Below are 16,298 nucleotides of genomic sequence, written 5' to 3' on the forward strand. Positions count from 1 at the left end.
CAATGCTGCTGGATGTTTTGCAGTTCTGGGGTCGCAGTAACAGCAGTTGCTCTGCAACCCTATTCAATTATATGACAGGACCGCTACATTGTGATCCTTTGGAGCATGACCAAGATCACTGTATAAACGAACCCTAAAGGATGCTTACACACGCTGTGAAATTGAATTGAAAATGAGCTCCATTCACCTGAATGGGGCTTGCAGAAATGTATGTGTTGCCACCTCATTCAAAAGAATGGAATTGATCTTCAGTTGCTGAAATTTCCGCAGTGCGTGAAGGCACCCTAAAGAAATTTAGAAAACTGTTTCGATCCATAGCAGAACCACCTGTAGATTTTGGCTGCACCCCTCCTCATCCATTCTGTGGCTGCTGCACGACAACCCAGCCTCAATGTACTGTAATGAGCCGTGTAACTGTCCATTATAAAAGGACAAAATAGATTGATACAGAATGTACTGTATCTAGAAAACTGTCTACAGCTGGATGTCGACTTCATAGAAATACATCCAGTTACATTTCTTCTGTTTTGCTATGTACAATATTCTGCTGCTGCTTGGGATCCAGGAGCAGGTTGTAATTGACAGTTCTGCTGCTTTGATGATATATCTCTGTATTTATCACTTTACAGATCAGTGATATGGTTGTGAATGGTACAAAAACCACTTAAAGGGACGATGTCACCCCAATTTTGGACAATCATCTACAGTAATACATGAGTAGTACTGCAGATATGGAGTCCAAATCACTACCTTTTATTTTCCTGCTGCCCTGAAATACATTGTCAGGACTGCTGTATATGTGCACATAATCCCCTCACCTGCAATACTGTTCATTAACACATACAGTAAACTCCAAGGAAATTATTAGTTCACCATATGTTATTCAGGCTACTGTTTTGTGGTGCTCAAGTGCTACCGAGCAGAATGCATTTATATTTTTTTATGTCTGACTCCATAACCAATACTGGACATATGGAGCCTCCAGATAGGTTTCCTAAGCAGACAAACACATACACGTATGTGCTGCCTCTTTATTCCTCATGCTCACCTTAACAACTAGGAAGATATCTGTGGAGGGATATGTAATGGAGAACACTGCAGTTCTTGCTTGGCTTGAAGGGGCCACACTGGGTGTATGGGCCCGCAGATATTGTTTGAACGCTTCCGAGTTCAGATCACAATGAAAATTCTCAGAAATCTAGCAAAGAAAAAAAAAAAAAGATAGCATTGTGTTTAGGCTTCATTCATATCTCCAGCATGTCTGATCCGGCAGACTGTTTCGGCATAAATGCTGTCTGTCGGCCCAAAAAAAAAACTCTGAATGCAGTGGTATTTGTCTGGCCAAAACCTGCCATTTATGCTGGAAACCAGATCTCATTATAGTCAATGGGAATCTGGCGGTACACAGCGGTCGTACCTGGCAATGCCAGATACGGTGAGCTCCGGTAGCCTTATTGCCTGTGGAATCAAGGTACCGGATTACCAAAGCTACTGTGTAAATAGCCTAAATTTCATCATATTTAACAGGAACATTAAAAATCATTACATTGAGGCAACCTAGATATAATGTGCACTAAAGAAATGTTGCAATAAACATGAGAAATGAGGATCCGCCATTTTATCCAGAAGATCTGTGTTTATAGTGGCACTGGTGCTCTTCATTTTCCAACCTAGACACAGACATATCATACATCTGCAGCATTTGGGGTGCATTTGCACCTTACAGTTATATTGTGTTGACTGTAGAGTGTGAATAGACCCTACAGCCACACACAGCATAAATGGTGCAGATTTTCCACAGCGGATTTGAGTGCGGAAGATCCGCAGCGTTTCCAGTAACTGTGAAGTGGATACCGTTTCAAGAAATCTCATCTACATGCTGTGGAGAGTGTCCGTACCAGAATACACCTATAACTTCATATACAGTGTTGTTTTAAACCCAGAGGATGCCGATTTAGGCCTCATGCACACGGCCGTTGTTTGGGTCCGCATCCGAGCCGCCGTTTTGGCGGCTCGGATGCGGACCCATTCACTTCAATGGGGCCCCGCAAAAAAAATATAACATGTCCTATTCTTGTCCGCAAAACGGACACAAGAATAAGCAGTTATATCAATGGCCGCCCGTTCCGTTCCGCAAATTGCGGAAGGCACACGGACGGCTTCCGTTTTTTGCGGATCCGTGGTTTCCGGACCGCAAAAAATGGCACGGTCGTGTGCATGTAGCCTTACATTGTAGATTCGGTATTTGCTGTGGATTTCATCCTTTGCAATGCAGAGGGTGAAATATAAGGCAATCCGGCAGCATAACAATCAGTCCAGGACTGCCAACAGGAAGTTTTTATTTTCTAAGGAATATCCTCTGGATATGCCATAAATGCCCAAAACTGGAATGCCCCGTTATGGGTGTTTAAAAGAATGCAGCATTTCTTCATGATGGTTTTTTTTTAGCTAAAACACTGCAGTCAGATGTTACATAAAAGTTTATAAAATGCACTACAAACAATGCTTTTTCGTTTGGGGCTTTTTCTTGCATGTTATGGATCAGTGGCGTTTTAGAATGCTCTAGGTACGGCATTTTCTTCTCAAGTCTCCATAATAGGAAATGAAAAATGCTAGAAAAAGTACATGTTACAAATGTATTAGATTAAAAAAAACACCACCAAATATGCTTGGAAAAAGCATAATGAAAAACGCATGAAATTCACGCCATTTTTTAACCAGCCAAACAAAATAAATGTACTGTGCATTGTATTATACTAAGTATAGCTTTTTGCATATGGTGTAGATTTGCTTTAAAATGTATTTCACTGGGTGACATTTTATTACCTTTTTCCTCTCTTTACAGTCATAAAGTGAAATAGTTGCAAACAGGGGCTCAATGTCAATGTCAAACCTGTTCAGGAACAGAGGAAGAGAAAAAGTTACGTTTTATGAAGTATGTTCATATATTAAAAGAATATACCTATTTAAAGGGAACCCGTCACATTGAATATGCAGCCCAATCTACAGGCAGCATTTTGTGGAGCAGGTGAGAAGATTGACACAGAGGGAGCTTTATCACCTCCCTATGCCATTCTTATGGCATAAAAAAGTTGCATTTCAATTAATAAGGAGGCTCTCACGTTAGTGCCTTGGATGTTGGAGGGTTCAGTATCCACTGGACCCCCCAATGCCAGTGTGTGGAAATGGTAAAGGTTTTAAATATATGATAGGCACTGGATAGTATGTAAACCAACAAATGTTTATTGAATTGCAATGTTATCAATAAAAAGAAAGAAAATTTGAAAAAATAATAGAAGAAAAAAAGTGGAAAAAAGGTAGTCATATACAATAAAAACAAAGTGGTTAATTGAATAATTTTTATTACAGTATGTATTATTTTTTATTGAGTATGTATTTGGAAATTATGTTTGATGGATTGCTGAAATATAACGATTTCTAGTTTGTCGTTTAAAACATCAACACATCAGAACATTGCGACATACAATTGTTTGGGGCCACATGGGTATGAAATATATTTTTTTACTTCAGACCAATTATGGAAGATTGATTCAACTAAGATATATTTGTGAAGTATTGATTGTACATGGCCACTTTATTTCTTATTTTTCAGATTTTCTTTATTTTTATTAATAACATTGCAATTCAATAAACATTTGTTGGTTTACATACAATCCAGACGGAGGAGTGCCTATGATGTATTTAAAACATAAAAAGTTGCAAAGACAGTGTTTTCGACTTTTAAAACTCCACTGTGACAGAATTTTAATAGCAAGTGGCGTTTCTACACCATGCTTGCCACTTTCCGATTTCAGCTTAGGCACACAGTGCAGAAGACTGCCGGAAGATGCAGTCTTGTGACTGCCCCCTATGGGTGAGGTTTATCAAGGCTGGCATTTTCTACGTGTTGCTGAAGGATTCGCACAATTTATGGCCTCGTTAGAAAATTAGGTGAATCCTTCAGCAACACATAGAAAATGCCAGCCTTGATAAACCTCACCCATAGGGGGCAATCACAAAACTGTAAGAATTTTGTGGTTTGCAAAACAAGGATACTGGTCGTGTGCACACCGCATAATGGTGTGACCCATTGAATTCCGTGTGTGGCAAAAGATAGGATATGTCCTATACTTCAAAGCAACAGGTGGACCATGGACTCATTGAAGTCAATGTATTCGCACTATGATGCAGTGTGCACAGGGCCAGTATCTGTGTTTCGCGGATCTGTGGTCCGCAGACCACAAAAAAAAAAAAAAAAAAAACTTAGTCGTGTGAATGTACCCATAGTTTTAAGTGAAAAGCTGTCACTGTGAGCTTAGGGGTCCAGTAGACCCCCCCCCACTAGACTAGTGAGATAATAAGCAGTTTGCACTGAAGGTTCAACTCAGTGTTATTGATTGGATAGTGTCGGACTGTGCAGGCCCCCCCCCAACTGGTAACACCCAGCTGGACCTTTATTGCAAATTGCTGGTAATTCATTCATAACTTCTATTAGGAACAATAAATGAATGATACAACATTGAGTCCCATGAAATGCTAGAGAATTATTATAACATGGGGGATGCAGACAGATGCCAAAATAGGTACTCTTTAAGCTTCATAATTGAGTAATCAAAAGTTCTGTGACTTTCTTATAATCTGTATATCAATTTCTCCCAGTTATAAATAAAATACTAAAACATGCAAGTTACAAAACAGACATCTGTAAGAAGCATTAAACAAAAAAATGAGGTAATATAACATTTTATACTGTACTTTAGAGTATGCAGCTTGACCATTATCTTGTATCCCATATGCTCCTTTGGGCATTCTGGTACAGGGCGGATTTCAACATTATAATCCTGAAATATATATAGTGTGCATTAGGGTCAAAATGTACTGGACATTCATTAAAGGGGATCTGTCACCAGTGACCTCCTTATCCAACTGTTTGCATAGACTCGTAGATGTAGCTGATTAAAACAAAATTTTTCTTTAGTTGAACTGAGGCTCCATTTCTGAGTTATGATACTTTTTCTTAATATGCAAATTATGCCTTTGGTGCAATGTGGGCATAACCATTGCTCTTGTTGCACCCAAACTCCTCTCCTTTCTGTGGTCATCCCCTCCCTCACTGCTTTGATTGGCAGGGCTAGGCAGTAGCAAGGCAGTTAGGGAGGAGCTGGCCACAGAAATGAGTGGAGCTTGGGTGCAACAAGAGCAGAGGTGATGCTCACATTGCACCAAAGGCATAATTAGCATATTAACAAAAAATGCCATAACTAAGGAACAGAGCCTCAGATAAACAAAAGAAAAACGGCATTTTAATCAGGTGAATAAAATCTATGTGTCTATGCCAGGGCTGGCCAACCTGCGGCTCTCCAGCTGTTGTAAAACTACAATTCCCACTATGCCCTGCTGTAGGCTGATAGCTGTAGGCAGTCTAGGCATGCTGGGAGTTGTAGTTTTGCAACAGCTGGAGAGCCGCAGGTTGGCCATTTCTGGTCTATGCAGACAGTTGGTTGGATAGGGCGGTTGCTGTAATTGAAAAAAACAAACAAACCAACTTACTTTTACTGTTAAAAGAATGCTCCAGTTAAAGCCTCATGCACATCACCATGTTTTTGGCCTGCGTCTGATATACATTTTTTGCAGATTGCACAAGGACCCATTAATTTCTATGGGGCTGCAAAAAATGCAGCACACTGATGTCATCAATACGGCCATTCACAAATAAAAAAACATGTACTATTCTTGTCCATTTTGCAGACAAGAATAGCCATATCTATAACAGTGACCAAGAAAAGTGTGGGATGGAAGGCATGCGTATTTTGCAGATCCGCTGAATTCTGGCTAATTTGTGCCCAAATGTTGGATATATGTGCTGCAATTTGGAGCATATCGTTTTAGACATATTTAAAAAGTAAGTAAGCCAAAAAGATGAATTCACTGCACCTCGTCTGCTGAGAGGTTATGGCTTAGTAGGAAAGGGTTGCCACAAATAAGCATTATAAAGTTAGACAAAAAGGGTCTATCCCTGCACCTAATTTAACACCCAGTCTGGGCCCCTGTGATAAATCTGTCAGATCTTACGGCTACCTGTCTTAAGGTATAGTGTGTCAATATGGGACTTTTTGATCTTTTTTTGTTGGAGCGTCTGCTTGGTTCGAATCCAGTGTTTTGCGTCAAATTTACAAAATGTTTTCTTTTTTTTTTAATTGTCGCAAAAAATCCCTATGGATTTCTCAGTCTAAACTCAAATCATATTTATTACAAAGAATACTGGAGTAGACGCGCAACTTTTACCAAAATGTTGCAATGTTAAACGTGGCTAAAAATGTAGATCCACCAATAAAACATGGCCTAAAATGGCACAAATACATCATTAATTTGGCAGAAATGCCTACCTCGCCGACAAAAAGGAAAAAGCACTCCAGTTTTCTGGCGCAGCGCACTTGATACATTATCCCCTATATTTACACAGGCTACATGTTAAAACAAGATTAGTAAATCTTCCCCATGGTATCAGCTTTAGTCAGCATTTTCTTTTAAAGGCAGGCTGCATACACACGATCGTGGTGTGTTTTGCCGTCCGCAAATTGCGGATATGCAAAACACGGATGGCGTCCATGTGCGTTCCGCAATTTGCGGAACGGCATGGACAGCCATTCGTATAACTGCCTGTTCTTGTCCGCAAAACGGACAAGAATAGGACAGGTTATATTTTTTTTGCGGGGCCAAGGAACGGAGCAACGGATGCGGACAGCACACGGAGTGCTGTCCGCATCTTTTGCGGCCCCATTGAAGTGAATGGGTCCGCATCCGATCCGAAAATGTATGCAGTAAGTTACTGTTTGTTGGCAGCACTTCCCCCTATGTAAACAGGGATCTGCTGCTGACAATGCATGTATATGGGGACAAATGATGGCAGTAACGACCATTCATCCCTGTTGGTAACACTCATTCATCCAATACAGAGGAGATGATTACTGCATGTTAATACAGCTGAATGAGCAGGTAACGAGTGCAAACAAATGGCTCATTCTTGATTGAAGCTCTTTAATCAGCCCATTTCAATAGACCTTTACGGTACGACCATACGGCACAGTGGAGATGCGGTTAGGGAACGTATGCCTAATCATGTGTTTAGGGTGCTTTTTATGTCCATGATCATTTATGGGCTGTTGTTTGAACGGTTATGCATTTTCTTTAGCATTCTGATTATGTAGTAAAATATGTTAACCATTTCATGAATGGGCCTGCCAAAATAATTTTTGCGATATGTTTTATATGACACCTAGGACTTTACTAATGTGTTTTTAGAGAATTTTATTTATTTCTTAGGTTTAATTTGTGAAAAATTGACACAAAAACTAACACAAAAATAAAATTATTGCAATGGGTTCCTGACGATCGTTTTGATATATAACATGTATAGTTTTACATGAACAGTGTGACGGTTTCGGTGGGCATTTGTTTTATTACAATTTTTATTTATTAGCATTTTTTTATTATATTGTTTTTACTTTTTTTATTTTTGGCACATAATATGTCCTCCAAGAGGCCATTAAAACACCCTCTATTTTCCCCCACTATTTTCGCTGTAACTGGGGCATCCACAGCAGCCCCAGTTACAGTGGAAAACAAGCCCCCATGGGCTAGAGCTGATCAGGGTCTGCCATGAACCTGCTGCTCTGCTCTGGCCCCGAGACCAAAGCGGTTACACGACCACCGCCTCCAATAGAGGAAGTGTCTCAGCTGCTTCCCGCATTCACTGGAGAGTGTTCATTGAGCACCTGGCACAAGAGAAGGCAGAAGCAGTAATAAACTACTTTGGTCTTCTCCTCAGGGTCCCAGTTGTCACTTACAACCAGAGACCCAACCTGCTTCTGCTAGATTGCAAGAGCTTTAATACAATCGCTTTACAGCGGTAGGATTAAAGACCGGCTGGTATGTGTATATATGTGGTAAATGCACAGGGCATAGTTAGCACGTATATATACAGATGGCAGTCATTAAGGGATTAAACATATATTGCAAGTGGCTACTCAACTGTAGCTAGCAGCCGCAAGCAGCAGGTCATGTTTTACGTGCAGTCAACTGCAACTCTGAAAGAGCCGGGTCCATCTCAGGAACCTATTTTTCCCAATGACTGTTGGGAAATGAGATGCTGCGGTTTCTAACCACATTAAGACCACACTGTGCGGTCATACCCTTAGGCCTCTTTCACACGGGCGTCATGTTTTTTGCCCGGATAAGAGGCGGGTGCGTTGCGGGAAAATGCACGATTTTTCCGCGCGAGTGCAAAACATTGTCATGCGTTTTGCACTCGCGTGAGAAAAATCGCGCATGTTTGGTACCCAGACCCGAACTTCTTCACAGAAGTTCGGGCTTGGGATTGATGTTTTGGTCTGTTCTTTAGCTGTGGACTGAATGACCTGTGGTGACGTCAGATCACATGCTCCAATCACATGGTCCATCACCGTGGTGATGGAGCATGTGATCTGACGTCATCAAAGGTCCTTTAGCCCACAGATAAAGAACAGACCGGCATCTACGCTAACAAGAGGAGAAGGTGAGTTAACTTTTTTTATTATTTTTAACCCTTCCAGCACTATTATACTATGTATTCTGTATTCAGAATGCTATTATTTTCCCTTATAACCATGTTATAAGGGAAAATAATACAGTGAATAGACTGTCACCTAGCAACCATGCGTGAAAATCGCACCGCATCCGCACTTGCTTGCGGATGCATGCGATTTTCACGCAACCCCATTCATTTCTATAGGGCCTGCGTTGCGTGAAAAACGCACAAAGAGGAGCATGCTGCGATTTTCATGCAACGCACAAGTGATGCGTGAAAATCACCGCTCGTGTGCACAGTCCCATAGAAATGAATGGGTCAGGATTCAGTGCGGGTGCAGTGCGTTCACCGCACGCATCGCACCCGCACGGAAAACTCGCCCGTGTGAAAGGGGCCTTAGAGGCCTGCTACATGGACAGATATATATAGCAAGACGATCTGTGCTTGTTCGCTTGTAACTGAATGTCTACATGTGCCGCCAACAGCAACGATTTTTGTGTCTACAACAGAGCGTTTCATCATTTCATCACTGGACACATTTACACAGGACAATGATCTGATACTGACGTTTGTACAAATGACTATTCAGCCAATCACTGCCCTGTGTAAATGGGCCTTAACAGTAATATGGAAATACCTCATCCAGCGGTGGACTGAGGGCAAAAATCTCAGCATGTCTGTTGGCTTTACGAGCTTCCTCAGTTTGCTTCTCTAGGTCGTCCACATTTGTAAGATGAAGAAGATTCTTTAGACGACTTTCTGGATTTAAGACACGTAGGTCAAATTCGCAGGAAGTAATGGTAGGTTTTTCAGGTTCACTCGACAACTTCATTACAAGACCTCCATCAACCTACAAAAATACACACACCATTGTATTTGGAGTCACAAGCTAGAGAATCAGACATTATTGAAAAAAAGACAACAGTTTATGTTTCCTCTACGGGAAGAAGTTGCTGGTATGGGAAGACAATGGCAGAAACTTAAACTCAATAGGGTAAGAAGTAAAGGGAACTGGTATTGGTAACTTTCAAGAATAATTTGCGAGAGACTGCCTCGCTATGAGGCTGCAGGAGACGCGCTCTGTCTTCTAGGTTGTGAAGTGTGGATGCCCAGTGGGGATCAATATCAAGCAGTGCCACAGACCTATCATGGGATTTTTTGCAAAGCCATACACATGAGATACAGTACAGTAGTGTCACGTGTTTGGCTGACAGCTTTCTCCTATCAACAAGCCATGCACATTTATTTCCATTGGTAGAGGGAGACATTCCAGCGATCCGTCCACAGCTCATCTCCCAGGGAAGCCCCACACATATTAGATCGTTGGGGATCTACCGAAATTAATCTAATACAGGCATGCTCAACCTGCAGCCCTCAGGCTGTTGCAAAACTACAGCTCCCAGCATGCCTGAACAGCCTACAGCTATCAGCCTACAACAAAGCATGGTGGGAGTTGTAGTTTTACAACAGCTGGAGGGAGGCAAGCTGAGCATCCCTGCTGTAGGCTATCCAGGCCTACTGGGAGTTGTAGTTTTGCAACAGTTGGAGGGTCGCAGGTTGGGCATCCCTGATCTAATATGTATGAGCAAACTTAGGAATTGTTCACACAAGCATAATTCAAGAGGAAATTTTTTATTTTTTATTTTACTTTATGTGTATGGGGAGTTGGGGTAATAAACTGATACAAAATATCCAATGTGCTAAATTACAGTGAATTGAAATGTTGCTAGGCTGCAGAGGATTGCAGTATACCCCCAGGCTCTGCTAACTGAAGGGTCCCACAAAACTCTGTGACATAAAAGAAGAGCAGTATTAGAAAAGGACATTTTAGAAATGTGTCTACTTTACGATAATTACAATGCTACATGCTACACTATGCAATGGCACATGATAAATGGGGAATGGGCCTATAATGCCAGCATGAAAATAATATACCGCAGGATTGAAAATGAAAATGGCCTTAATATGACAGGGTGGACAGAATGACTAGTGATTGGGAATGAGGACTATTCACTTTGTAAGCAGCACATAGAATGTTACCTGGTCAGTTTGTCTGCATTCTGACTCATCAGACTCAAATATCTGTTTTTGAAGAGTTTTTTGGAAGTCCTTTCTAGAGCCACTTCTACTAAAGTTACTCGTACCTGAGTTTTCTTGTGTCCTGAGAGTAAAAAAACATAAAGTTCTTAAAGGCATTAAACCATATCCTGCTGAAATATTATATTTATTTTTAATTGCCATTAATGCGAGGGCACTGCACATCTAAAGTGGGGTATACATACATAATAAAAAAACAATACAAGTACAATGAGCATTAACTTACCGGTAGTAACAGACTGGGGGAGAGGGGGAGCGGAGCCTGCCCACAAGAGCTTACAATCTATAATCTTTTTATGCATCTTCTTGCAAAATATGAAAAAATGAAAAACATTTCTAAAACAACGCACCTAATGGTGGCTTCATCTGAGAGCTGCACATTACATTTAAAGTCCAGGTCGGAATCTGACTAATGGCATTTCAGAACAAGTATTCCATGCCCATCCATACCTCCCAAGATGATATGTGGTCAGTTATAGCCTATGAGAGATTTCTACACTATAAGGCCTCTTGCACACGACTGTATGGCTTTTTCAGCATTTTGCGGTCCGCAAAAAATGGATCCGCAAAAAATATGGATGATGTCCGTGTGCATTCCGTTTTTTGCGGAACGGATCAGCTGGCCCCTGATAGAACAGCACCATCCTTGTCCGTTATGCCGACAATAATAGGAAATGTTCTATCTTTGAACGGAACGGAAAAACTGAAATAAGGAAACGGAAGGCCTATGGAGTACATTTCGTTTTGCGGATCCATTGAAATGAATGGTTCCGTATACGGAACGCAAAAAACGGAACGTATACGGAAAAAAAATATGTGTGTGTACAAGAGGCCTAAGGTTTCATGCACACGACCGCTGTCTTAGTCCGCATCGGCTCAAATGTGGACCCATTCACTTCAATGGGGCTGCAAAAGATGCAGACAGCATACCACATGCTATCCGCATCTGTATGTCCATTCTGTTGCACCCGCAAAAATATAGAACATGTCCTATTCTTGTCCGTTTAACGGACAAGGATCAGATTGTTTCATTATGGGCCAGACATTCTCTTCCGCAAAATGCGGAACATACATAGCCGGTATCCTTGCGGATCCTCAATTTGTGGACTGCAAGAACGGCTACAGACATCTGCATGAGCCCTAATGGAGGGTGACTAAACATGTGCACCCATTTCTCTCCAGCAAAGGCGATCATGAGATTCTTGAAGACGCTTACAAATCAAGTATGGCAGATACTACAGGGAGTGCAGAATTATTAGGCAAGTTGTATTTTTGAGGATTAATTTTATTATTGAACAACAACCATGTTCTCAATGAACCCAAAAAACTCATTAATATCAAAGCTGAATATTTTTGGAAGTAGTTTTTAGTTTGTTTTTAGTTTTAGCTATTTTAGGGGGATATCTGTGTGTGCAGGTGACTATTACTGTGCATAATTATTAGGCAACTTAACAAAAAACAAATATATACCCATTTCAATCATTTATTTTTACCAGTAAAACCAATATAACATCTCAACATTCACAAATATACATTTCTGACATTCAAAAACAAAACAAAAACAAATCAGTGACCAATATAGCCACCTTTCTTTGCAAGGACACTCAAAAGCCTGCCATCCATGGATTCTGTCAGTGTTTTGATCTGTTCACCATCAACATTGCGTGCAGCAGCAACCACAGCCTCTCAGACACTGTTCAGAGAGGTGTACTGTTTTCCCTCCTTGTAAATCTCACATTTGATGATGGACCACAGGTTCTCAATGGGGTTCAGATCAGGTGAACAAGGAGGCCATGTCATTAGATTTTCTTCTTTTATACCCTTTCTTGCCAGCCACGCTGTGGAGTACTTGGACGCGTGTGATGGAGCATTGTCCTGCATGAAAATCATGTTTTTCTTGAAGGATGCAGACTTCTTCCTGTACCACTGCTTGAAGAAGGTGTCTTCCAGAAACTGGCAGTAGGACTGGGAGTTGAGCTTGACTCCATCCTCAACCCGAAAAGGCCCCACAAGCTCATCTTTGATGATACCAGCCCAAACCAGTACTCCACCTCCACCTTGCTGGCGTCTGAGTCGGACTGGAGCTCTCTGCCCTTTACCAATCCAGCCACAAGCCCATCCATCTGGCCCATCAAGACTCACTCTCATTTCATCAGTCCATAAAACCTTTGAAAAATCAGTCTTGAGATATTTCTTGGCCCAGTCTTGACGTTTCAGCTTGTGTGTCTTGTTCAGTGGTGGTCGTCTTTCAGCCTTTCTTACCTTGGCCATGTCTCTGAGTATTGCACACCTTGTGCTTTTGGGCACGCCAGTGATGTTGCAGCTCTGAAATATGGCCAAACTGGTGGCAAGTGGCATCTTGGCAGCTGCACGCTTGACTTTTCTCAGTTCATGGGCAGTTATTTTGCGCCTTGGTTTTTCCACACGCTTCTTGCGACCCTGTTGACTATTTTGAATGAAACGCTTGATTGTTCGATGATCACACTTCAGAAGCTTTGCAATTTTAAGAGTGCTGCATCCCTCTGCAAGATATCTCACTATTTTTGACTTTTCTGAGCCTGTCAAGTCCTTCTTTTGACCCATTTTGCCAAAGGAAAGGAAGTTGCCTAATAATTATGCACACCTGATATAGGGTGTTGATGTCATTAGACCACACCCCTTCTCATTACAGAGATGCACATCACCTAATATGCTTAATTGGTAGTAGGCTTTCGAGCCTATACAGCTTGGAGTAAGACAACATGCATAAAGAGGATGATGTGGTCAAAATACTCATTTGCCTAATAATTCTGCACTCCCTGTATTTATATGCCATTAAAGTGGTTGTCTGACATCATTAAAAGTCTCAGACAAGACCTAAAATGGCTTAACCCCTTCTCTTACCCCATCCTGACGGAGCAATTGTTTGTTTTTTGTTTTTTACTCCCTGGAGCCATAACTTTTTTAATTTTTGTATTCACATAGCTGTATGAGGACTCGTTTTGTGCAGGACAAGTTGTACTTTCTAATGGCACCATTTAATATTGGATATAATGTAGTGGGAAGCAGGAAACAAATTCCAAATTGGGTGGAATTGGTAAATAAAAAAACTAAATTCTGCCATAGTTTTATGGGTTTCGTTTTTATGGCGTTCCTATGTGGTAAAACTGACCTGTTGCCTTCATTCTTTGGGTCAGTGCTTTCATTCAGAGTGTCACTCTTTTGGTCAATTGCAGTGATACCACATTTTTATAGTTTTTCTTGTATTTTAATACTTAAAAAATAAAACTTTGGAAAAAAACAATTTTTTATTTTGCATCGCCATATTCTGACCCCCATAACTTTTTCACATTTATGTCTACGGCGTTGTGTGGGGCCTCATTTTTGCGGTGCAATCTGTAGTTTTTATTGAGCATGACTTTTTGATCACATTTAGGCCCCATGCACATGGCCGTGTTTCACAGCCGTGTGCGGGCCGTGGAACCGCGGCCTGGATCCCTCCTGAGAGCAGGAGCGCACGGCGTCACTGGTTGCTATGACGCCGTGCGCTCCCTGCTGCCGGCACAGTACAGTAATACACTGGTATAGATCATACCAGTGTATTACTGTATTGCGGCGGCAGCAGGGAGCGCACGGCGTCATAGCAACCAGTGACTCCGTGCGCTCCTGCTCTCAGGAGGGATCCAGGCCGCGGTTCGACGGCCCGCACACGGCTGTGAAACACGGCCGTGTGCATGGGCCCTTAATTAAAAAAAATTTGGGGAAGAAGAAGCAAATTGACAATGTTGATTTTTTTTTCTCCGTTACACCATTCACCAAATGGTATAACTAATTTAATATTTTCAAAGTATGGGTGTTTTAAGACGTGGCGAAGTAATGATCTTTATTTTTTATTTTTTTGTTTATTTTTAATATAGGAGAGAGGGGTGATTTGAATTTGTACATATATTTTTAAACATTTAGAAACTTTTTTTTACACTTCTATTAACTCCCTTTAGGAGACTAGAATATGTGATTGATGATTTAATATTGCAGCATGAGCGTATTTTGTTTCTGTGCCTGTTCCGTTTCTTTGCGGACCGTATGCAGAACCATTTACTTCAATGGGTCCGCAAAAAAAACAAAAACGGAAGTTACTCCGTGTGCATTTCGTTTCTGTATATGCGTATTTCCGTTCAGCAAAAAAAATAGAACATTTCCTATTATTGTCTGCATTACGGACAAGGATAGTACAGTTTTTTAAAGGGCCAGCTGTTCTGTGCCGCAAAATAAGGAATGCACACGGATGTCATCCGTATTTTTGGGGGTTCCGTTTTTTGCGGACTGCAAACATAAAAAAAATAAAAATAAAAAAATCACCAAATTTTACCATTTTACTATCAAGTAAAATGGCCTGTTGTTTCCAGAACAGCTCCACTTTTGTACATAGGCTGTGCCCGGTATTGCAGCTCTGCCCCATAAATGAAGGAAATGTAATATTTGGTCACACCCAGTCTGCAAAGAGGAAGATTTCTTACTAGCATCTATCCAAATGGATGAAAAGGGTTCCCTTCAAATCTCATATCTGCTGTATCTGAATATTATACAACACTTATCTGAAATTCACGTTAGCTTCCAAGGCTTATATAAATGGCAAAAGGATTACTGATGACCACTGTATGACTTCATATCCGCATGTACTTACTTTCTGCTCACAATCAACCAGTCTCGGAGATAGATCTGAACACAATCTCTCACATGTTGATCCAGCTCAGCCCTGATGAGATAAATATTAAAAAGAAATGTGAAATCGATGGAAAAGTGAGAAGGCATGGTTAACACATACTGTAATCTCTAAAAATATTTGCAGGCTTTGGAGGGGCAATTTTATTGCAATAGTGTAGCCATATAGTGCAGTAGCTGTAATTTATTTATTTTATGCACTTATATAGCGCTACTATATTCCGCAGCGCTTTACAGACATTAGCATCCAACTGTCCCCAATGGGGCTCACAATCTAAGGTCCCTATCAGTATGTCTTTGGAGTGTGGGAGGAAACCGGAGGACACGGAGGAAACCCACGCAAACATATACAGTATACATATACCGTATACATTTCAAAAAGTTTGTATACTTGGGTATCAGAGACATTCAGCCATTCAGTCCCACTTCATTATTCATGTTTAGGGTACATTCAAATGTGTTCGCAAAACACGGTGTAGCAAAAAATATAGATGACGAGAAGCATGACCAGAGTAATCAAAGAGGTACTGAACTTTCTAGTACCACTGGCACTTTGGTCTAGTGATCAGAACAAGTGGTCAGACTACCATTATTGGATAGTTTTGGCCCATGTCTTAGGTGAGAAAAAACCCTTTAAATTTTAAAGGGACCTATGAGCTCTCCTGATATTTTGATTTGTAAAATCATTTAATCCCCCCCCAAAAAATAATTGTTATGGATCACCCTTTTCTCTGAATTGTGCTGTTAGGCCTCATGTACACGGCCGTTGTTTTAGTCCACATCTTAGCCGCAGTTCTGGCGGCTCGGATACGGACCCATTCACTTCAATGGGGCCGCAAAGATGAGGACAGCACTCCGTGTGCTGTCCGCATACGTTGCTCTGTTCCGTGTTCCCGCAAAAAAAAAATAACATGTCCTATTCTTGTCCGCACTT

General features: G+C 41.1%; 1 protein-coding gene across 1 annotated transcript in view; it reads right to left on the minus strand.

The window, feature by feature from the left end:
• DOCK8 (dedicator of cytokinesis 8) overlaps positions 1 to 16,298 on the minus strand; it is a 209,522-nt gene that overhangs the window by 133,865 nt on the left and 59,359 nt on the right. The window contains exons 4-9 of the mRNA XM_044272650.1: positions 15,327 to 15,398; positions 10,607 to 10,727; positions 9,204 to 9,416; positions 4,756 to 4,841; positions 2,827 to 2,893; positions 1,049 to 1,198 (exon numbers count right to left, since the gene is read on the minus strand). Of these exons, the coding sequence (XP_044128585.1) occupies positions 1,049 to 1,198; positions 2,827 to 2,893; positions 4,756 to 4,841; positions 9,204 to 9,416; positions 10,607 to 10,727; positions 15,327 to 15,398 (709 nt within the window). The remainder of the gene's footprint in view (positions 1 to 1,048; positions 1,199 to 2,826; positions 2,894 to 4,755; positions 4,842 to 9,203; positions 9,417 to 10,606; positions 10,728 to 15,326; positions 15,399 to 16,298) is intronic.

Source organism: Bufo gargarizans, chromosome 1 (assembly GCF_014858855.1).
Source record: "Bufo gargarizans isolate SCDJY-AF-19 chromosome 1, ASM1485885v1, whole genome shotgun sequence".
NCBI lineage: Eukaryota > Metazoa > Chordata > Amphibia > Anura > Bufonidae > Bufo > Bufo gargarizans.